The sequence below is a fragment of the Patagioenas fasciata genome, chromosome 4 (genome assembly GCF_037038585.1).
Source record: "Patagioenas fasciata isolate bPatFas1 chromosome 4, bPatFas1.hap1, whole genome shotgun sequence".
NCBI lineage: Eukaryota > Metazoa > Chordata > Aves > Columbiformes > Columbidae > Patagioenas > Patagioenas fasciata.
The window spans coordinates 44,727,292-44,750,145 of record NC_092523.1 but is presented as its reverse complement, the minus strand read 5'-3'; the positions used below and the strand labels follow the sequence as shown (position 1 = coordinate 44,750,145).

Genomic DNA, 22,854 nt, shown 5'->3' with positions numbered 1-22,854 from the left:
CTTCTAATATTTAAACCACCGGACATGAAACTAATCATAGGCCTATCTGGGATATTAGGAACTTGAAACATAGATGCTTGGCTCTTTATCTTTAGAGTCTTACAATGCATACGAATAATATGCTAATTATGAACCAATCTGCCAACTTGTAAATCTGCAATAACACACTTTCTCCACTACATGTAACAGAATTCTATAAATAATCAGGTGAAATTTACTTTTCCCTTTACAAGCTATCAGTGTCACTAATAGTAAGCTGTGCATTCTCGATTAGTGATTATGTTGCTGCAATTAAGTTACTTCTGGTGCTTTAAAAATAACCTTGCCTATTCTCCTTAACTCAGAATTGCCTGGCAGAAATCATTCACGGGAGCAGCGCCTGTGTCACACAATGCTGTTGCAACGTTATTGGATTAAGAACAGTCAGCAAGAAGAGGCCAAAGCACTTTCCAAGATTAGTTTCTCAGGAAAAGTGCTTTCCCCAGAAAACCTATGCTCTTAGGAGAGTGTAATCCACCATCTACTGAGAGTAACAGCAACCTTACCACGATATTAGATAAAAAGGAGGGTAGAAAACCCTCTTTGGACAGGAAGTAGCACAGTAGTTGGATTGAAATAGGTTTATGCAACTTTACATTTTTCTGAAATTTGCTCTATTTTTTAATGGTATTAGCGCAGCAGAAGAGTTGAATAGGTAAACTGACAGACTGGTTTTGCAACTGGGTGATGTTTATACAACTTAGTGTAATTTTACCACTATGTGCTCCTTCTGATAAGGAGTGAGGATGGTACCATGTTAGCTCATAGTGAGCTGGGAACTCAGCATGACCTCCACATGCTCTGTCACCTATGGCTTGAATATTGTATGCTATTCTAGTTCCTCATTCTTACCGATCTCATGAAATGGTCTGTCAAAATGAGTAAAGGTACTAAAAGTGGTTGATGTGAATGGACTTATCTACCTCTGTCATTTTGTTAATCTTAAGATTTGAAAATTAGCAGCAATCTGGAATTAAGGACAATGTATTTCACTCAATATTTTCAGGAAGTCTAAATAAATTTTATGTCCTCTCTCTCAGAAATGACTGAAGAGGCTGTAGTGGAGAGCTGTTAAATAATGACCTTTCTGAAGAAGGTGAATAAGGAGCAATTGCAATGTTTCATAAGCCAAAACCTAGAATTAAATTGCTAGGAATATATTTAAAACATCAAAGGAAATTCTTTCTTCATGCTGTTCCGAGTTAAATTGAGTCACCTTTTGCTGCAAAGAAGTTACAATGCAAAACCTGTGAATGAGATTTAAGACCAATTCTGGCAAGAATATTAGATTTTATGAATTCTTAATCTGACCCCAAACCGCAGTTATGTTGCTGTGACTTGTATTCAAATAGCAGGAACTACTGCTGACTACTGCTGTATATAACTTGAAGAGCATATACTCATATATCCAGTACAACTGGAACACATATACTGTATTGTAACACAATTTATACTATCCAGGTACTGTTTCAAGTACCTTGGCATTTAAGGAAAACAGAGAGTACCAAAGTACAACTTGTATAATTACTGTTTAATTATTACAAGTGCACTGAAATGTATCAGTCTCTAAATTTGTACTGTTTGAAAACCTTTATCAGTGTGAATTTGTATACAGACCATGACTATAATCTAAAAGCAGGCTTCAAGACAAAGTCAGATTCATTTCATAAAGGTACATATTTTTTATCAGTTTTATTCTTCGGTCTGCTCTTTTATACTGGTGCATTTGAAATTCAAGTGAAGCTGTAGTAGAAAAAGATCTCTGTAACCGCTATTAACTAGAAACACCGAGAAATCCTTGCTGGCTCTCAGCAGGAGGTTTTCATTTTGCCCCTTGAACCAGAACCTTGTTCTCCTCTTGAATACTACCAGGGCTTTTTCTTCAATGTGCAGGTGCGGGGCACACTTTTTAAGTAATTAATGAGAACCACTGAGCAGAGAACAAAAGCTTCCAAATTTAAAAAGTATCCGGTTCATGTTACTGTCTCTGGGTGTGCATGCGAGTGCCTAGCACACAACGAATAATAACCTTGTGGTTGAAAAATAGCCAGATACTTGATGTGAAAAATGTAAACAATAAAAGTAGGCTTTTTTTTTTTTTTTCCTGTTTTGGCACCATTTGATGTATATTTTTGGCCATTACTTTATCTATGCTGCTTCTGCTTTAATCACCAATCTATCATGTTAAACAAAGGTTCACTGGACAAACACCAACTGTTCAGATATGCAGTAACATTGCCCTTCCCCTCTTCCCATAGGACCTGTAGTTCGACTCTAGGCTGGAGCAACATCCCACCCATGCAAGGGGATCCCATACCCCAGCGCCATCACCTACCCGAGAACACCACCCTTGCCTCCACCAGTGCCTCCTGCGTCGAGGCTCTGAGGGGTAAGGAGGGCATGCTTTGGCCTCCCCTCGCCCAGGAAGGCTCCAGTCCCTGCTTCACCTGGGCTCCTCTGGTCACCACCATGGTGGCGGTGGGCTCTCCCTCCCCACACAGGCACTGAGGACTGACACATTGTGACATATTGTCCCCTGGGTTCTGCGAGTGTTCCTGGTGGTGGCCTGGTGCTGAACCATATTTGTTTACATGAAAAAAGGTGGCTCCTGATCAGCAGTTGTGGCTCTTCAGGATCTTCCACTCCATGGAAATGATCTGAGGGCATGCAGGTCTTTTCCTAGAGTTACTTTTCCTCTGGTTCACCCAGTAGTTTTGTTTTGGTTTTGTTTTTTTTTTTTTTAAATTTTTTTTTGTGCTGACAAAAGATACAGAATAAGAGAGGCTCAGACAAAAGTCTGACTGGCATGCCTGTCGGAGCTGCCTTGATTTCTGCCGATCCTCCAGCTGATGGTTCCATCTGTTGTCTCCTGTTTTTTCTTTCACTTGCAAACACCTTAGGGCATGAGCCATTTCTACATGTGGGAATCCAAAGGGACCCGTATGGTGCAGTGCAAATCCTCAGTGCTTCAGCAATACATACAATATTAAAAATGCTCAGCAAGAGATTTCCAGTGTATTTCCAACCATGTCTGAAATAAGACTTCAAATTAATGAATAATCAAGGATAGCACAGTGTTCATTAATACTCTAGTTAAACATGTGGCAGCTCTGATTTGTTTACTGAGCTTTTTTTTTCTTGTCCCTTTAAGAGTTTTCTTTTTCCCAGCCGTCCCTAAAGGGCAGTATCTTAGTGTTTGGTTGTCGATGCTTGCCTGTGCACGCTTGCTGGCGAATGCTGATCTTCTGAGTAAGAACTGAGCTGGTGGACACTGCCTCTGAATCACCAAGCCTTACTTGTTCAACATTTGGCTCCTGGCTCCTCCTCTTGACCCTCCAGCTGCTCCTCCCAGTGTGACTGTTCTTGGTCTCTCCTGCTCTTCCCAGTCTGGTCTCTCTCATTTCTCACTCCTCCTCCCTTTTCCAATAGACTGTTCTCCAAACCTTTCAGTCAAATTGGTTTGTGCTCTATCATGCCAGGGTGGGAGTGCACCCAGTCTCTACTGGGCATCTCCAGTGTCTGGGTGCAACCTCCTGCTGTCATCTGCAACAGTCATCTGCAACGATGTGCCACACTACCTTGCAACCAGAAGGCAGCATACACAGACAGGCTCAGAAGCTGGCTTGGTCCTCAAACCCTTATCTTCATGGAAAAGTTTAGCTGTTTAAAACACCAGTGTAGTTGAAGAGGTGTTGTGATGCTACGCTTGTTAGGTCTGCTTATGTTGGTATTCATCCCCATACAGGAAGGGGGATAACGTTTATTTCTCTTATCTGTACACTGTGCAAACTTCTTCCACAATGTGGAAGATGATGAACATATATGAATGATGAAAGTAAAAGACCACCCTTCTAACTGGCATGGTTGTATTCTGTATAGAAAAAGCTTAATAAGTCACAGAAAGATAAAAGATGGGAAAATATGACTGCTGTGTAATTGCACTACAGATTAAATCATATGACTTCAAAATTTTCAACAGCAACAGGAACAGTAATGTCATTACAAAAGTTCACAAAAGTACATCTAGTTTTGAAGCAGCCTCCTGGTGGACATCAAGACTTCCTCAGGCCAAACAAACAAAACAAGTTGTCTTGCTAGAGGGGTCTGTTTCTGAGATGGAGGGAGATATGAGGCAACACTAGAGCTGAAGCACACGTTCCACTTTTTCTGCCTGCTTAGATTTAGTAGGGTTTTTTTTTATTTTAAAGCAGAGGTCCTAAATGAACGACTGTTATAGCTGGATGCTGCAATCTGTCAATACAAGAACTTGCTGCCAAGGTTTTTGCTGAAAGGCTGTGTTAAAAAAACCTTATGTTTTGCTTCCTGAAATTTAGTGGTAGCAGATATTAACAATGCTACTTATTTGGTAACAATGTCATTGTAGGCAGTGTGAAGATGGTAAAGCATGGTGAAGACTTTGCTCTTAATATGTGATTTTCATGCTTCCCAAGGCTTGACTCTGAGGATTGTGCTTTGTCTGTCTCTATGCAGTGTGGTTTTGTGTGTTCTGATCTTTTTTTTTTTTCTTTCCTATGAATGGCTATGTTTGTACTTAAGGCAGGTCTGAATTTGGTTGAAAAAAAAAAAACTGGAGATCTCAGGCAAGTTATTGATTTATTGGAGAATTTATTGGCTTTGTCCACATTTAAATTACTTCTCTCAAGCTGAATTTAGGGCAGCTACACTGGAAAATGTATCCAAAATAACAGCCAAATTAACACAGGTACCAAGCTCACCTTTGCATGCTACAGATCTCTGACATCACTGTTTCAAAGAATCATAAAATAGTTTGGGTTGGAAGGGACCTTCAAAGGTCACCTAGTCCAATGCCCCTGCAATGAGCAGGGTCATCTTCAACTAGGTCAGTTTGCTCAGAGTCCCATCCAGTCTGGCCTTGAATGTTTCCAGAGATGAGGCATTTACCACCTCTCTGGGCAACTTGTTCCAAGTTTGTTTATTTTAAGAAAGCAATAGCTAAAGATTATTGCAAATGATAGAAGCCTTTAGTATATTAGAGAACAAAATTATTTCCAGTTGCCAGTCTCTGTGCTGCAGGTTTCCATCCCTGTAGTGACTGGTTGGATGCCACATACCCCCACCAAGGTGAATATTGTTTGCTTCAGTCCATAGTGTGGCATGTCAGTTTCAGCTGCCAAGAGTTTGGGTTCAGGTGCCAGGCTCTGGACTGGAACAGCTGAGGTGTAGACATATTCTCTTCTGCCATCCCTGCTGCAGTGATGGGGACGTCAGGCAATCAAATGCTGGGATTAGTAAAATGATATACCATGGTAGGAAAATTCGCCAGGGCTCATGTGTTACATCCTGAACACTTCTGTGAGCATATTCAAAGTATTTTGCTTTGGGTTTTGTTTTTTTGTTGCATTTGTTTGTTTGTGTTTGGTGGGTGTTGGGTTTGTTTTTTGTTTTCTTGGGGTGTTTTGTTTTGTGGTTTGTTTTTCTTTTTTTTTTTTCTTTTTCTTTTTTTTTTTTAATTCCAGTGGCCTGAACTCCTCTATAAATTACATTCCAGTGAGGCATGGTAGACCTGGCCTCTTCTCCTCAGGCTCATGGAGCGAACTGTAGGAAGATGTTAACATCCCTGAACAGAACTCTGAAGTAGATGACCTGCAGCCACATTAATTATTGATCATGTTAGCAGTTGCTGAGTTGTGCTAAATTGATCTGTGGCAAGATAACGTGAGTTAAAACCCACTTAAATATTTAATTCCGGACTCTTTCTGTATGGCAGGAATTTGAATGAAAGGCTACACATGAGTCATGACTGGAATCAACCTTTCAGTAAAGATAAGCTATCAGAATAAAAGGTACTATCTAAATGTAAATTGTGCTTTATTAAGGGAGAAATCTCTTGCATGTAAACATATTAATGGAGGACTGGAAATCTTTCCAGATTAAATTTTCTAAATATATGATGATAGATAGAGATTTTCTTGTTATTAATTCAATTCCTGCATATTTTACTTTAATTAAACCTTGCTGCCTCCAAGGCAGTGCACAAAGCACTGTAGGGAGAGACTGAAAGCCTGTAGGAAGAGAAGGAGGACTATTGGCTGGAGCTCCATATGTTTGCTGCAGCATTGCAACACTGTACAGCTGGAGCACAGCTTGAGTGAAATGAATCTGCAGATGACTGGTGAGAGGAAGTAAGGGGGTTAGTTCTGACATCGGAGATATATATACATATGTATGTGTATATATCAGACAAAAGAATTTGCTGATGATTCTGCACAGGGGCTTGTAATATCAGGGGAGGACTCGGAGCCAGTGCCCTGCATGTCAGCAGCACCAGTTGAAGTGCCTTTGACAACAAGATAAGTCCTGTTGAATACAAAGGTTGGCATCACTCCACCTGAAGAAGAACCACTCAGACCTCCTCGGCATGCTCTGATTGTACTGCATTGCCTCACAATCTTTTCGAAGGACTTTGTGGTATCATTAATACAGTTTGGAAGGTCAGCATGCATTCTTGGTTGGCTTAGAAGCAGCAGTTCCAAATAAATCCTTCCCTGGCTTCTCCCAGCCTCTCCACAGAGGAACATCCTTAATGTAAAGCAGGCCTGGTCCTGAAGTAGAAATGTGTTTTATTTCAGCATTATAGTGCATACAGGCCAGAGTTATCTGTAGTGAGAAGTCTTCTGCCTACTGCAGTTTCTTCCTTCCCTTTCATCTCACTTCATTCCTCCATGTACCAGAGAACACTTTGGCAGTTGAGGAAATTTGTCTTGTTTTTTCTCACCCTTCACAAAGGCTGTCCTCTGCTTAACACGCACATTTTTGCCTTTGGAGCCATTTTCCTCCATGGGCTCTCTGAGCTGGCCGGCCGCCAAACAGTAGGGTGAGCTGCATGAAAAAGCCTTGATCATTGACAGGCTGTCTTACATTTTCTTTCTTGTATTCAAGATGCAGATGGATGTTATTAGAAAGGTTTTTACTTCGCATGTGCATGGCTTGTCCACATGCCTGAGATTAGTGCTCAATACTCATCTAATGCATTTCATCCTCAAAAGGGCTTTGCGAGAGCCGGTCCTCAGAACCCCCCTGCAAGGTAGATTCATGTGCTTTGTTATGTGCCTTATAACAAGGAGGTACACATGTTAGTAACTTGTTCAAAGATGTATCTCACAGTAAGCATTATAAAGGAAGGAAATCTTTACACTTTCCTAATGTACCTCTGTGATGTTTTCCTGTCTAAAAAATAAGATTTCACCACGGCAGCATGTTTTTCCATATGAAAGAAGTGATTTGTGACATCGAAAATTAAAATGTATCTCAGGTTAGAGTACTACTGGCTAAATATGCAGCATTTCTAAAATTTATGAGGCCAAATTTCCTACTGCACTAAGCTTCAATTAATCTAGCAGAACGAAAGCCTAAGGGGATCATCAAAGAGACCCAAGTTTGATAGAAGATTTGGAGTTCCTGCCTCAAACCATACTTCAAAACAGAGGGAAACGATTTTTGGAAGAGTGATGAAAAATGCCTGTCTTCTCAGTTGAAAGGAGATTTCAGGATTTTTTTTTTTTCTTTAACTGCATGATTATAATTAAAACAGCTACAGTAACAGCAACAGTCCCAGTATGAACTCACTTATTCTGAAAGGTCTTGTAATATTTTCTCTCATTTTAGTGAGGGAGGGTGAAATAAGATGTTGCTGTGAAAGGTATTTTTATAATTACCTGTGCTCATTGAGCTTTAACTGGCATGACTACGTTGGCAGCTTCACTTTGCACAGACAAGCCAATAAAAGTTTCAAGTGTCGACCAGCATACATAAGGTGGCTGGGGCCAAGATCACTGTGAGATGTGGTTTTTAAATTGGGTCAATAAGGCCTTGAAGGGTGTCTAATAATCATCCTTAAGGGCCTTTGTAGCTCAGTGAGCCCCAGGGCTCACAGAGGTAGCTGGCGGAAATTTGCTTGGAAAACAATAATCACCTAGCCCTGTAAGGTGAGGCTGTGAGGCTCTTGTCCTGAATATACCAGCTCCTACCAGGCCCAGGGCTGGTAGGAGGCTATAAGCACAAGGATTTCCTTTATAGATATATAACTTCTTTATGCTTTCTGGGTAAACAGGTTGACAGCAGCCTGTTTAGCTCAAGTCATAAGAAGGGTACAGCTAGATAGGCTAAAGTAAATGTTTATTTTAATTCTGCTCCCTCTTTCCTATTTTGATTAAGCTTTGTTTTCTTTAAGATTATTTTTTTAATTGAGTAAATAATTGCATAGTTTTGTCCAGTAAAAAAGGACTCTGCAGCATCTCAGAAAATACATTGAGAATCGGTGACCTAACCCTCTGGTGCGTCTGAGAAGACTGTCTTCTCAACCTGCATACCATAGGGTGAAGGAGTGGAAGAGAATAAGCTAGTTGTTCTTTTTTAACTCCAAAAAGGCATCCTTACTTGTTTTCCAGAATAATTCTATATTGAGATCTCATCTCCCTCTTGCTGCCCTGGGAAAGGTATCTGGCCACAGAAATTACTCTGGAGAAAAGGGAATTATGAGTTCTTTACTGGTGTTCTGACCACTACTGAGTGTTTCAGGTGAATTCAGAGAAGTGATGGGCAAATTTCTGAAAATTATTTTATGGGAAATTACAGCTGGAATGAGTTATCACATTTTTACTGATGTCACATCTGTAGCCTTTAATGTCAGCTACTCTATTTCACTTTATAATCATGTGAGTACATTTGGGCCAATTAAACATTTTCAGTTGCCTTCAAAAGAGTTGCAAATGCCTCCTAGAAGTTGAAGGTACCATATGATTCAACCTTAAACATTTGGGGCAAAGAGATGCTCTATCAGGGCTATGATGTACCTGCATGGTTTTGATGAGAAAACATTTGTATGCTCATTGCAATATCATGAGGCGTTTATGTTAAAATCTCAAAGCTACGTAATGCTTTGGCTATGTTCAGTACTTTTATTCATCCTTAAAATTTACAAACCCAAAGATTTGCAAGTGCTGCAGAACCAGGTTCAGGTCACCTGTGGACCGTTTTTTTTCAAATGCTGTCCCATCTCCATCCACCTACAAATCCCTTTCTTACTTCCCACAAGACTACCCTTGGAGGTGTCAGGTGCAACTTGACTCCCACATGCAAAGATCTTTTAAGATCTAACTACAGTAGGAAAATACTTCCACTAGCTTCGGTGTTGCTCTCCAAGTTCAAATCAACTGAATATCCATACCATTATTGCTGGTTTCAAAGAAATACGTGATATTTTTGCTTGTAAGTCCCCTCTTTGCACTTTGAATTTGTGCTGATGTGTGTTTTTTAATCAATGGTATTTATATTGCCCAGGAGTATCAAATCACTATCTGGCTCGGAGATTTATACGTGTGGTGAGAAGGACCCTTACTTAAAGTGTATGAGTGTGGGTTAAGAATTAAAGGTACTTCAGATAAAACTTCAGAAAGTCTATTTGAATATAACAAAATATTCATGCAAATACTTAACTTCTGGAGCACTGATATTATTTTTGGAACACATGGGACCAAGACGAATCAATTAATGATGAAATTTTCTCTTGTACTTCAGCTCCTCTCTTCCGTGACAAGAGGAATCTTAATTTCATACCTGAATGCAATAGTAAGGTGAAGGCTTGAGGCGAAATTGTTAGCTATTCATATCAGTGGAATTAAGTTATACAGCTCACTTCCACCTGACAGAAGAACCATTTAAAAAGTTTGTGTGTCCCTAACAAGACACAGATATCACCACTGAGCGAATAGGGGCATGATTGTTTTGTTGTTGGTCATGCACCCCTTTCCAGGGGCACAGCTGAGTGTATGTTAGAGAAGTATCTCCTTCTGGGGGGTTAAAACAGTGCATTGTTATTTTAGCTGGAGACCAAAAGGGGCATATCCATCCTTTGGTGCAACACTGTGAGAACTCCCTGCAACCTCAGCAGGGATCAGATCCAAGGAACAGGTCCTTAGCTCTTTTAAATTAGCAGGATTTTGTTAAGCTCATTGAAATACATGGATTTTAATCAGATGAGGACCTGGACTGTAATACAAAGATCTACTGAAGCAAGAGTAATGACCCACCCTAGCTCTTTTCCTGCTGAAGAATATGCTTCCTCACGTGGATGCTAATTGCACACAAACAAGAGCATGTAGATGCCAGTCCCCATCCTCCAGTTCATTTGCAGGAGGATATTTCTGAGGTATTTCAAGAGTTCCTTATCCCAAGGACCAAATTCATTGGGCTGTCTCCATTCCAGCAAGCTTGAGCCGAAGGAAGAGAAACAAAAACTAAATATGGATAACATGAGTATGCTTATTGTGGCAGTGTCCAGAGCTCTTGTCTTGCCAGTCAGATGCCAGCATGTTAGCAGTCTCTTAAATTGCTAATAGCATGAAAAAAAGGGGGAAAATCCCAGTAAAGAACTTTCCCACGACAAAATCTTGAAGGGTTACTGTGTCTTTCAAAAGTGTACATCTTCCAAAGAGTCACCTGATTTCACACAAAATGCTAATCTCAACTACCTCTTTCTGTACAATTGCTTCCCACATTTCAGTTTCTCTTCCTGACTTAGAAAACACATTTGCAAGATATACTTGGTTGGCCACAGATCTTCACTGGCAACTTCCGTGTGCTAGTTGCTTTGCTAAGCATAGCAACAGTGAGAGAAGCAGGTTATTTTATTATTATTATTATTATTATTATTATTATTATTATTATTATTATTATTATTATTATTATTATTGTTATTATTATTATTATTATTTAACTTTGTTCTCGAAATCAGAAGTGAACCCAGCAGCAGGTTCCCGTGTTTTTGCAGTAGTGGTACAATAAGGCAATGGTGGGTGTTTTCAGCACAAATCAGTTGTTACAGGAGTAGGAAAATAGTGTTTATCACAACTAGCTACTGAATGTTTAAAGAGTATTATAAGTATCTGCTTCATAAATGAAACAAATACAAAAATAAACACAGAAAAATGGAGGGAAAGGGATAAATTATTGCTGTCTTAAATATAGATCCAGGTGACACAAGGAATACATTGTGTAAACTTCTACCCCGCAGTTAGTAACTGTTTACAAGCTCAGTGCTGCTTATTTTTGTCTGTTCCTTCATGTCTCCGCTTTTGTATCAGTCAAGTGTTACCTGCTCCAAATCAATTTAATGCTTGAATTTATCACTGTATATTTGTACAGAAGCTGAAGGTCCTAGTGGAAATAGGGATCTCTTTATATGAAGTTATTTATGAAAAGAAAAGAGTAGAAAGTCTTGGTTTTCACTGCAGACATTACTGTTGATTGTAGAGATTGTGTTCAAAATGTGGTCATAACAGCATTTTGAACGCTTTTTTTTTTTTTCTATGATCTGTCTAATAATAGTATTCTTGGACTACAGATACAGTGAGGGGCTCTGCACACACAAGGTTAGGCATATTGTCACTTAATTTTCTGGAACAATAGGACAATTCCACAAAAAGCTTAGATCACCTTGGTAGCTTACCTCAGTGTCAATCTATCTGGAATATGCTGTCTTTGGATAAGGTAAAATTAGATTTTAATGCTGTTTTATTCCAGGTACTAGATGGTTTATTCCTGGAAAAATAAATGGAACATAAACTGATGGAGTACAATATCACTGATTCGTAAGTAACAACAATATTAACTTTTCTAGCATTTACTGAACTTAAAGTTGATTCTATCCCTTTAAATTGGTACCTAGTACTTGTCACATTATGATATAGGTGTGAATATGCTTTGCCAGGATATGTATGCACAGCACAGAAACATTCACTTAAGTTCACACCCACACATCCCCATATGCTTTGAGCAGATCTAAATGGTGGCTAAAGAATGAAGGCGGCTGAACCGCATAAACATTGTACACAATGACTATTAATTTCAAAGCAACAGAATAATTTATAAAGGTCGTTAGAATGCAGTGTAAATGCAAACGCTCTTCTAATGAGCGCCAGTAATATCATGTTGGAACATATTTGTGATGCAGTATAGTGTGTTGAAGTGAGCAAGGAAGAGCGGGGATGATTTCTCTGGAAGATGTTGACAAGACTAAAGAGGTGAAAGCTGACCGGAATGTGGCATTTGGGGACTTGGTCCAAGGAATAGTTCTAGCATGGGCTGACTTAGCAGCGCAGTACGCAATGCTGGGTGGCTGAGCGAGGACAGGCAGTATCTGGAATAATTAATCAATAATTCATTACAGAAAAATGCTGCCAGCTGTAAACTTAATTTGTAGAATAATGCCCTGCAGTAATGCTAAAAGGTATGAATATATATTCGTATTTTTTGAAACAGCAAGTACAGACTCAAGCCAAACACTTCAGTCATATATAATAATGCTGACTTATTTAAAAAAAAGGTTTCTGATAGTAGACAGAGAGAATTAGGCAATCAATATATAATCCTCATACTGAAAAAAGCACATTTGGAGTAAAAGGTCTTAATAACAGAGTTTACAAGAAATTATTCTGTTATAAATATTTCACATCTTTGTGAAATATTTTTATTTCTGATGTGTTTCATTTTCCTTGCAGAGCTTTACATGTTTTATTTATCATTCTGCATGATCTATTAGATAACTTTATTATCTTCTAGTGTTTTATGAAAAGTGGAATTGTTGGATATTAATGATCATCTGGCTATCTACTATTAATACATATGAGTTACATTATTTTAAAGACTTGGCCATCTTTGAATAAATAGTAATCCCGTCTAGATTGATTTCCAGACAATTTCTTCTTTTCATACTTCAGCACAATCATGTAATGTTAGGGTTGTAGAAATTTCAACAGATTATTTTAAACAATTTGATTACAGTTATTTTAAAAAAAGAATAAGTTTGTATCTTCTTTTAGGAAATATATTGTTTTAAAAACAAAACACAGAAATTTAAGTTCAGGCTTTAATTTGTCCAGTAATTAAAACTTCAAAGGCAGTAAATAAAGAATGAAATATTTTTTCATATTTGGGATGCTATTTACTGAAATATAATGTTAGAAATATACACAAAACTGAATAAATAGTTCACAAAATTGTGCTATAATACACTTTCAACAGTTGAAATTGCTCCTATATATATATATATATCCTGAGTCTTACAGATTGTGCCTGACTATTAGGAAAGGAGCAGAGTGCATTTTTTAACATCATGCAGAAAGTGTCATCTATCTAAAAGGACCCTGTTCTTAGTCTGTCTGATACCTTTGCCACTGTGCAGCGAGTGCAATTCAAGACCCAGCACAGGGCACATCTCCCTGCAAGCAGCCTGTCCCGGAGCACGCCAGCGCCGCAGCACCACCTTATTGCTGTGTGCTTTGTGCCAGCCCACCAAAACAACCTCGACACATCCCGATCATGACAAAAGATGCCCTTTGACTGTTTATATGTTTGTTGTTAATTTTCTGTTAAAAAAAAAACCAACCTCAAAATGCTGTTGGTGTTATTAATAACAGCACTTGTAGTGCTTTCCTTATGTCTCAGAATACTTGAGCTGAGAAGTTGAGTTGTTACTTTTGTGCCTCTCTTCACAGAAGGAGAAGCTGGAGCAGATGATGTTGAAGGAAGGTCCTGAACACCCCTTTCCCAGTAGAGGCACCAGGATAGGAGACTCACAGTCATCTTCCATTATCACTTCCACTCTGGAGAGAAATGGGGCACACCTCTATCACGGTCACAAGCGGCAGTGAAGCTTGTGTAGACGTACCTGAGCTTCTGAAATAAAGGCTTGACCTTCGAGAGTTCCTGCTAGTTTGTTCAGTGTTCATATAGTACATAGCATGGGGAACCACCACCCATTACTGTGCCTCCTGGGTGCTGCTGCCACATAGATTTCAGCCACCCTTCCTTTTGTCTGGGCACCTTTATCAGAACAGCTGAAGGAAACACTGTGTAGGCTGTGAATTCCTCTCAAACCACCATGTAAATAGTTGGACAATCAGTTCATGCTACTCCCTGAGCTGCCTCTGCTAGTATTAAACTAACGAGTTAAAGCTGGTTTGCGCATATTTGCAGCTACAGCGGAAGTCAAATGATAAATAATCCCAAATGTAGCTGTGCAAACAGTGGCAAATTCTGAAAAAATGTATGCATTATGAAATGCATTATAATAGTCACAAATTCTTCTCTTTTTTCCTTTTTAAGAAAAAAAAAAAAAAATAAATGTTGCTTTATGCCACAGGCCAGGCTCTCTTTTATAGCCTTTTGGATTTTGTACTGTCTTACAAGTACAAAAGGACCATAAAGCAATGGTAAAGATTCAGTAATTATTTTAGCATGGACTGTATTAACTCACTGCTACCTTGCTATTCTACCCTTGGGTTCAGGGGCACAGGGTGGCTGTGGCACATACTGTGCCTGTGCACTAGTGATTTCTACTTGACAAATAGCCACACAAGTAGAGGATGCTGTGTAAAAAACCTAACAAACAAAAAACTCCAAACAAACTAACAAAAATACCTATATGTCCTTAATCATGTTGTAAAAGACGATAGAAAATTGGGCTTGCAAATGGTAATATTCCCAGCCATGTATAAATCCCAAAGGGTGAGAGACAGCATTCTTGCAAATGTTGACATCCTGAAAGACAGAGCACAGAGGCTCATCTCATTCAAAGAAGATAGTCTTCTCTTGGTAGTAGCTTTACTTGCACCTGAAATTATTCATCTTTTACTTAAAATCCAATAAAATTGGCTTCTGCTCGGCCCAGTGGGGATGGCTGCTGTTCTCGAGGTCTGCCACGGAGTGGTTCACCAGACTGATACCTCTGTTCTCCTTTACTGTCCATCTCCACAAATGGTTATGAAAGTAACTTTTTATGGTTGCTGAGAAGGTGCCAGTGAGAACTGGGAAGGAGATGGGTGGTTCTGAGGGCTGGAGATCGGCTGCATGAATCTGCTTCAGCTGACATGCTGTCTCCAGAAGACAGATGAAAATGAGTGTTTATCCAAAGAAAGGGGATAAAAGGACGTTCATGGGTTTATATAGATACTGACTGTGTATAATCTACTGAACTCCCCAAGGAGGCAATGTTATTTTTCCCTACCAGAGCAGGCTGGCCTCTCCTGAGCAGACCAAGCATTTAACTGGTATCACAAATCAAAAGCTGTGTGGCTAAGTCAAGTGCAAGGCTTTCAAAATGTGAGAATCTTTTTAAAGATGAGGGTTAGCAAATGAACAAAGAGCTCACAGAAATGCTGAATTTGTTTCCTTGGCATTTTAATAACTGTTTGACCTGACCATTTCATTTTATTCCTTGAAAGAAAATGAGGTATTCAGGAAGGCAGAAACTCTGTATTTCTAAGGCAAAATACTTTTCTAAAATACCTTAACACAATGCTTAGTTATAGCTATCCAAAAGGATATTATGCTGAGCTGTCATATTTTGAATTGCAACCTTTTTATATTGCTGAAATATCAATACTGTAGGTGCTGTGTGTATTGTACATGCTTAACTATTGGTTTCCTAGTGTAATATGGGATAAGAAACCTATGTAATGTTATAATGTGATCAGCGCAAATAACCCCCTCAAAAATCCATTGTAAATCAGGATGGATAATGCAGACTGAAGAATAACCAAAAAGAAAATGCAAAATGAATGGTATATGGTACATGTGTATATTCTAAAATATACTGATCTACTGTTGAAGTTAGAAAGCAGGGAAGACAGTGAGAATAAGACAATGCAAAAAAATGCAAAACCATTATATGCTGTAAATTCTATTTTGTTGAATATTTGCATGAAAAAAAGGGGTTTTCCAGTGATAATCACGTGGTCTCTAATAATTATTGTTCATGCTCTATATATTGATAATGGTTTTCTTCTTCTTTTTCTTTTTTATTTTTTTTCAGATGTAAGAACTATTCGAATTTTAGCTAGAAATAAACAGCATAAAGGACAGAACTGTATCCACCATGGAGAACATAAACAATCAGAAGCATCGGCACTATACAAATATGTTGCTTACAGACACTAAAAAGGTGTAAATGCAACATATCCTTAAATATTATTCAGAAATTGTTGAATATATTTGTACATAATTCTTTGCCTTCCATTCATTCCCATTTCTAACACTTCATGTGGTATATGATAGGCCCTTGACAGATATCTATAACCATCGAGATTTGTTAAACTAATCAGAGTACAATTGGAGCTTCCAAAATCCCGTTGGCTGAAGTTAAATGTCACTGTGAATCACAGGTATTGTGTTACCAGATAACACAACAAAAAATGAATCAGAGCGGAACACTTCACTTGATGCTGTTACAGCTAATAGGTCTGAAATGAAAGATAATTATATATTAAAATAGAGTGGGTAGCTCTATTTTGATGTAGAGATATGAAGATGTCAGGCAAGCTAGTCTGTAGCAGGAGCGAATGGGTGCCCTGAAGTGGTTGAGGAGTGGAGCCCAGGAGAGCATTCCTCGCATTCCTGCGGCACTTGCCCTGTACGTATGCCCCACAAAAAAAAAGGGAATCAGCACTCCGGGTTTGTAAACGGAACTTCAGAAAAGCTGGCACTTTCCTATAGCTGCAGGCTTGATTAATTTGAGTAAATTATACTCTCTGGGTGATGAATGTGAGGCATATTTAAAACTGTGATTTTTTTTTTAGGGCAAAGGACATTACATTTTCAATCTGTTAGTTAAAAAAAAAAAAAAATCCCCCATAAGGACTACTGCTAAGCACCAACAAGCAAGATGTAGTCAGGATGTGGAGCCTTCCCTAGCCTTTTCCCATGGTCTGCCCAGAATTATTGGTATTAGCTGCAAAAATATTTTGCTAACACATATGAGTGGGATTAGCCCTAAGAGTTATCTTTGTTAATGAACCATATGTAGAACTTCAGTAGGTTTAGTAGATTACTGTCTGAGGACACAGGCTGCTCAGGAGCCATGTATGTCTAAAAGTGTAAGATTTTGTCTCCTAACACCAGCATTGCATGTTGTGTAAGGAAAAAAAAATGGTTATCCCTGTGATTTTTTGCAAATAAAAAGTAGAAATAAAAATTACACTGCCTTACTTGTGATTAAAATGTGTAAACCCATATTAGTGACTGGAAATCACAGATTTCTTAAGGTTGACGTGATTTATACTGTGTGATCCATATCAGCAAAGGGTACACATCAGTTGTAAATGCAAATACATTAATAGCATTGCACTGCCGTTAATGGCACATTAATAATACTTCCATGATTCCTATTTGTCAAGCTGCTGTTGAGACATGCTCGGTGTCGTGGTAAACAAAGAAAAATCAGCCATGTTGCCAGACCTTTACTCTTCAAAAACTTAAGTTCGCGTGAGAAGAAACGGCTAGATAACCTCCAGAAAAGTGTTAAATTAAAGCGTCCACACCCTTCCCTTCCTCGTTTTTATCCCGCGCAACAATGACAGAGGGGACAGCCGGCTGATAGGGATTACTCTTGAGAAGAGTGACAACAGGTGGCCACCCCAAAGCAGGGAGTCACTAGATCGATGGATGCTCAAGCAGCGATGTCCAGGCGGGGGGGGGGCGGGTCGCTGGGGGCCGCGGCCCCCAGCGACCCGCCCCCCCCACTCCTTCTACCGTCCCGCCCCGACCCGCCCCCCCGCCGCTCCGCCTCCCGGAGCCAGCAACTTCCCCGTCTCCCAGGCGGGCGCGGAGCTCCCTATCAGCCCGGATGGGAGGAGGAAGAGGAGAGAGGCGGCGGCGGTGCCCGGGGGGATGCGGCGGAGCGGGCCGACGGGAGGCGTAGAGCCGGTTAGAGCGGGAGCGCCGAGCCCTTGTCGTCGTCGTCGTCGTCGTCGCCGCCGCCGCCACCCGCGGGGCTCGGCCGCCGCCGCCTCCTGCTCCGGGCGGCGGCGCTGCTGAGCTCCGCGGAGCCTCCGCGCCGCGCCGCCACCCAGCTCCTCACCCAACGCTCCGGCCGCGCAGCCCGCAGCGCCAGGCCGCGGCCGGCCTTCCCCCATCCCCTCCTCGGGCGGCGGCGGCGGCGGGAGGAGGCAGGAGGGGCACGATGGCGTCCTATGTGGATAACAGCTTCCGCCAGGCGGTGATGAAGAACCCGGCGGAGAGGAGCCCCCAGGTAGGCGGCCCCTTCCCCCGGACCCCGCGACACCCTCCCACTTTGGGGGGGCCGCCCCGCTGCCCTCCGTGCCCGGCGGGCGGCCTCCGCCAGCGCGCCCGCCCCGCGCAGCCCCGGCCAGGGGAGGAGCCCGGGAGCCCCACGGTCCCGCTCCCCCGGGAACAGAGCGGCTCCGGTGCGGGTTTCATCCCACCCCCAAGCCCCCAGCGCTGAATGCCCGGGCGGCAGTCTCACGGGAAGGGAAGAAATGCATGAACGCGAACAACTTTCCTCCTACTGCCTAATTTTGGGGGTGGAGGGGAGAGAGAGGGAGAAACGCCAGCTGAGTTTATCTTGAAGGTTGCTTCCGGTAAAAAGAAAAATGCACTTAAGAGTATAATTTTGAGGGGTTTTGTTTTGCTGTTATCCCACAGTATGCTGTGGCTCCGGGTCTGAATTCAATCCCTACTTTTACATAGCTGGCTGGAGCTGGCAGCGCTGTTTCATAATGTTGGGGCTGAGGTCAGTGGTATTCTTGGCAAGTCCTTGCTCTCCAAAGTAGGGTGAAATCCTACCGTGGCATCAGGCAGGAATTTTTTAGATACCTGCACTGGGCTCCTGGAGCCCTCTTTGTTGGAGGAGTATGTGAGCTGAAGCTGTTTGTAAGCGTAATTGAATGTGGAGAGGCTGAGGAAGGTTAAATTGGGGACTGGAGTGTGTATAGAAACATTTTGACTTAACACGACCTGAAAAACAACTAAACTGAATGAGTTCCTTCTGCTCCCGAATGGTTGCTGCAGTGGCTGTTGCTGCCAACTGTCTAAAGACTAATAAGCTTTACACTGATCCTCACATCAAGCTGCGGTTCAATAGCTAATGATACAAGGAGTTACTTTGCTTGGAGTTGTAATGCCATCTGTCCTATTTTCTACAGGCTTGTGCTGCTCTCTGAGCAGTCTCTGTGCTCTGGTTTGGGGGAAGAGATGGTATTACTGATTATTTTGGCAGGCGGCGGATTGGCTGGTGACATTTTCAAATTGGGGGCAAAGAGGAAACCTTGACTTTCGGTCGGCAACCATAAGTCATTCCTCCTACTATAGATACGTCATTGTGGTAATGTTATTTTTATCCTCATGCTTATGGAATATGTGTGAGAAAACAAAAACTCCCATGGAAAAATATCCTGACTGCACAGGCATCGTATTTAGCATGTCTTTTTTGCAAATCTTTCTTTTTTTTTAAAGGAAAAAACCCCAAACTGCTTCTGGAATGTGTTTTTGTGGTGGTAAAGTTGTTTCTCTGTCCTTGTTTGACCTTTTCTAAATGTCTGTTTGCCTTCGGTGTTGAACCCAGCCCTTCAGTGTGTTGTGAAAGCTGAAGGAGGCCGAGTGCTCTCTCCAGGGAAGGACACTTTCTGAAAACGTGTAGTGAGGTCCCTCGTGTTGGTAGGGGCTTAAGTTCCAGCCAGAGAAGCCTGCTGGTGGTGCCTCAGGAGATGGTCATCGAAGGATGGTGGGGTGTTCAGGAGGAGTGGCACCGGCTGATGCTCAGAAACTGGTTGGTCAGGTAGTGGGGCTACTAAGCTGGGCTTGTAGGACAACACTTCCCCTGTGACGTGGTCTGTGCCATGTGGGCTGTTAAACTTTCTCCTGGCCTTGCTGCTCAGCCCTGCTTTCTAGGAGGGATAACAAAAAAAAAAAAAAAAAAAAAAAAAAGCAGAAAATAAGAAATGATGCAGTGAAGAAATGAGCTCCTGTGCAGGGATAAAGCCAGTGTGAAGGGCACAGAGCACAGCTAAATCAGGCTCACCAGGTCTGCGTTAATGCTGTAAAACTTCCTGAATCAGCAGACTGGAAGCCTGCTGTGGCAATGGCCAAAGGAAAAGAAACCCACCCTTAAATCCACAAAGCTGACACTGGCCAAAATAATCCACGAATAAGACTAAATTTGTGGGAAACTTAATGTGTTGTTAGCGCTGGAAATACTTGAAAGCGGTGATCAGGCGTGCCCTCCTGTTGCTGCTGGGGAAAGCAGAGCTTGCAGCAGAAAACTCAGTTGGCATTTTTGTGAATGGCTCAGGTTGAATTGTGTGTGTTGACGTGTTTTCTCGTGTTTGATCTCGATTCTGGACATTTGGTTTTATTTTACAAAGTATTGGAATTTGAAAGAAATGCATTTATGCATAACACCTTTCAGTCATTAAGTAAAACTTAAAAAAAATCTTTCTGTAGAAAGACATGATGACCTTGTGTTTTCTTCATCCCTTAAAGTAGCTTCTTATTGTCTCTCTTTCTTTACTTGTGTTTTCTTTTCATTGCTTCACTGTCTTGTAAAGGTAGTTACTTGATTTTGGCTTTTGAGAAGTCCTGAGGTATCTTTAAAGCTGAGAGAAGGTTGGAAAGACAAAAGATGTTTATCATATTCATGTCAGTACAAGAAATAACAAGAGAAGTATGTTAGTATTTGCTGCTTACTTCTGTTAACAAAGTCATTGTGCTTAGCTTCTCCCAAATCATGAAGAGGTAAATATGCATTTGACAATACTATTCACCCTGCATTGTCACGGTGCAAATTTGGCAAAAGGACTTCACTGCAGGCTCAGAGAAGAGGAGTGACAGTAAGATAACCAGCTCATATTTGTGTGTACAGCTCTGAGAACTCCTAGGTCTGATAGACGTTGTCAGAGAAAGCAAACTTAACTCTGCATGAAATTCTGCAGTGCAAAAGTCTCTTGGTAATTTTGGACTGGACTGATTTAGTTTTCTTTTTGAAGGTAACAGTGTATTCCGCAGTTGATCTGGAAAATTCTTAGCTTCATCTCTCTTTGGCGAATTCTTGCTGACAGAGTTTTTCTGAATTTTTTGAATTACAATTCAATGCTCCATTGACTACAGAAGCTCAAAAAATTAGAAAAGAAAGGTACATGGCCTGTACTTTAATATGTCTGTTGTGTAACACAGCTCTCCTCTTTAATTGCTTTATTAAACTATTCATTTTCTCTTTGAAGACATGAACTAGGAAGTTAATTTACCTACTTTGGGGAATCTAACTTCTAAATGTTCATAAATTACACATGGTTTTATGCCCTTAAGCTGTGAGTAATAGTGATTTTTTTTTTTTTCCTCCAAACGTGGTCTTATATGAACTGTTACAGCTTTAAATCTTTTCAAAACAAATTCCTTTTGGCGTCATAGACCATTTTAGAAAGCATGCAGTTTTACACTGGTGTAGCTTAATCTGAAAAAATAGGGCTGCTTTTGTTTTCAAACAAGAGGAACCCAGCCCTAATCTCTTTCTTTATCCTAACAACTCATTTGCATGGCATGGTATGTGAATAACTACTTATCTCAGAAGCTCTGCATACTAGTTCACTGTTTTCATGCCATGTGGTGACGTCTGCAGGAAGAATTTTTCTTAATGCGTGCCATATATATATGTTAGGTGCCTAAGGTTTTCTTCTGGAAACTGCTGCTGTGGTACATTGAGGCAATTCAGTACAGCACTAATGAATAGCGGAGAGTTAACAACATTGGACCACATCTTAAGAGCAGAAGGGAGAACTGTACAGGAGGCCTTATGTTGATTGTAGTGCGTCATTTAATGTCAGAAGACATCTAAACAGGATGCTACTGTTGAACAAATATTCTCTTCTTGAGCACTTGAGAGGAACAATGGTTTAATTATAGGATGTACCTACGCTTTTTACAAATAAACTTTCAGCTTGTTCCCCAGTTGTGTTATTTTTATACTTGTGACCACTGATAGCACGATTGTGAGCAATCTTCAGATAAGCCGGAAATGGATGTTTCCTTCTTGCTGTAGTGATCTCTTAGAAAATAAATACGAGACAGTCTTAATTTCATGGGATCATAGAAAATAAGCATTCTGTGTGTGAGTCTAGCATAAAGGATTAGTCTTTAAATTCAGGCTTATTGTGTGCCTGTATATCAAATACACCAGACTAAAATTATCCTTTTCCAAAGAGCTTATTTGGGATTTCTTTCAATGGGAAAACAAAAATACGTTGGAGCTTGAGTTTTGCGTTCAGGTTTTCTTCGCTGTCCATGTTACCATCTTATTGTTGGTATTTAAAGAGGAAGGCAACCCGTTACCATGCTGTGCCTAACAGTAGTATAATGGTTCTGTTGCTAAATTCTCCTGCTGGTTCCCAGTAGCCCTAAATAAAGCCTAGGACTGTGACAGCTGATGCCTGATATCTGGCTGTATTACATCATTATAATGGTGTTTCCGTTATGCATCTCGGGGCTTTGTAATGTGGTTATTCAGGAGTAGACTTAGTTTGCAATGTTTGATGTTATGTTTTTTGGAGGAGCCAACAAAATGAGGTTCTTCACTGCACTTCTCATGGTAGCGTTCAGACTTTGCTGTCTAGAGTAACTAATCGATGGACTGGCCTCTTACATTTTGTGTTAACCTTGCGAGTGTGGTCAGTAACGCAGCTTGATAACAAAAGGCCGTTGCAAGTTCTTGGTCCGGGTGCTTTTCTCCTGCTCGACACTTGGATTGAAGTAGAGTTGCCATCATAAAGTCAGCTGTCAGGGTAGTTGATCTGAGCAAAAATAGCTCTCCAGATGCTGCACGGTTTTGGAAACTTGTTCAAAATAGCTAATGTCTCCACAAAATGAAGATCCAGTGTCTGATGAACTTACGTGGTGTCTCTTTGGGTACAAGTGAGGGAGATGAATACAAACAAAACAGAAGTTATGATAGACATGTATGTATGGACCTTTGGCCACAGGGTGTTTTTT

At 40.7% G+C, this 22,854-nt stretch overlaps 2 protein-coding genes and 1 long non-coding RNA gene across 11 annotated transcripts in view; 2 read left to right on the top strand and 1 right to left on the bottom strand.

Moving 5' to 3' along the window:
- The window catches only part of SPMIP2 (sperm microtubule inner protein 2), a 45,587-nt gene extending 43,077 nt beyond the window's left edge, over window positions 1-2,510 (bottom strand). The window contains exon 1 of the mRNA XM_065836145.2: window positions 2,375-2,510. Coding sequence (XP_065692217.2) covers window positions 2,375-2,510 — 136 coding nt within the window. The remainder of the gene's footprint in view (window positions 1-2,374) is intronic.
- LOC139827811 (uncharacterized) overlaps window positions 1-17,067 on the top strand; it is a 41,844-nt gene extending 24,777 nt beyond the window's left edge. For 4 of the 5 annotated variants that reach the window (XR_011738812.1, XR_011738811.1, XR_011738814.1 and 1 more), the window contains 3 exons: window positions 2,298-2,428; window positions 11,602-11,669; window positions 13,575-17,067. This is a non-coding gene — a long non-coding RNA (uncharacterized lncRNA). The remainder of the gene's footprint in view (window positions 1-2,297; window positions 2,429-11,601; window positions 11,670-13,574) is intronic. The other variant, XR_011738815.1, reaches the window with a different exon arrangement.
- Window positions 17,068-17,632: 565 nt separating this feature from the next.
- The window catches only part of RAPGEF2 (Rap guanine nucleotide exchange factor 2), a 187,506-nt gene continuing 182,284 nt past the window's right edge, over window positions 17,633-22,854 (top strand). For 4 of the 5 annotated variants that reach the window (XM_071807744.1, XM_071807745.1, XM_071807742.1 and 1 more), the window contains exon 1: window positions 17,633-18,106. In XM_071807744.1, the coding sequence (XP_071663845.1) occupies window positions 18,038-18,106 (69 nt within the window). In that variant the 5' untranslated portion in view covers window positions 17,633-18,037. The remainder of the gene's footprint in view (window positions 18,107-22,854) is intronic. The other variant, XM_065836098.2, reaches the window with a different exon arrangement.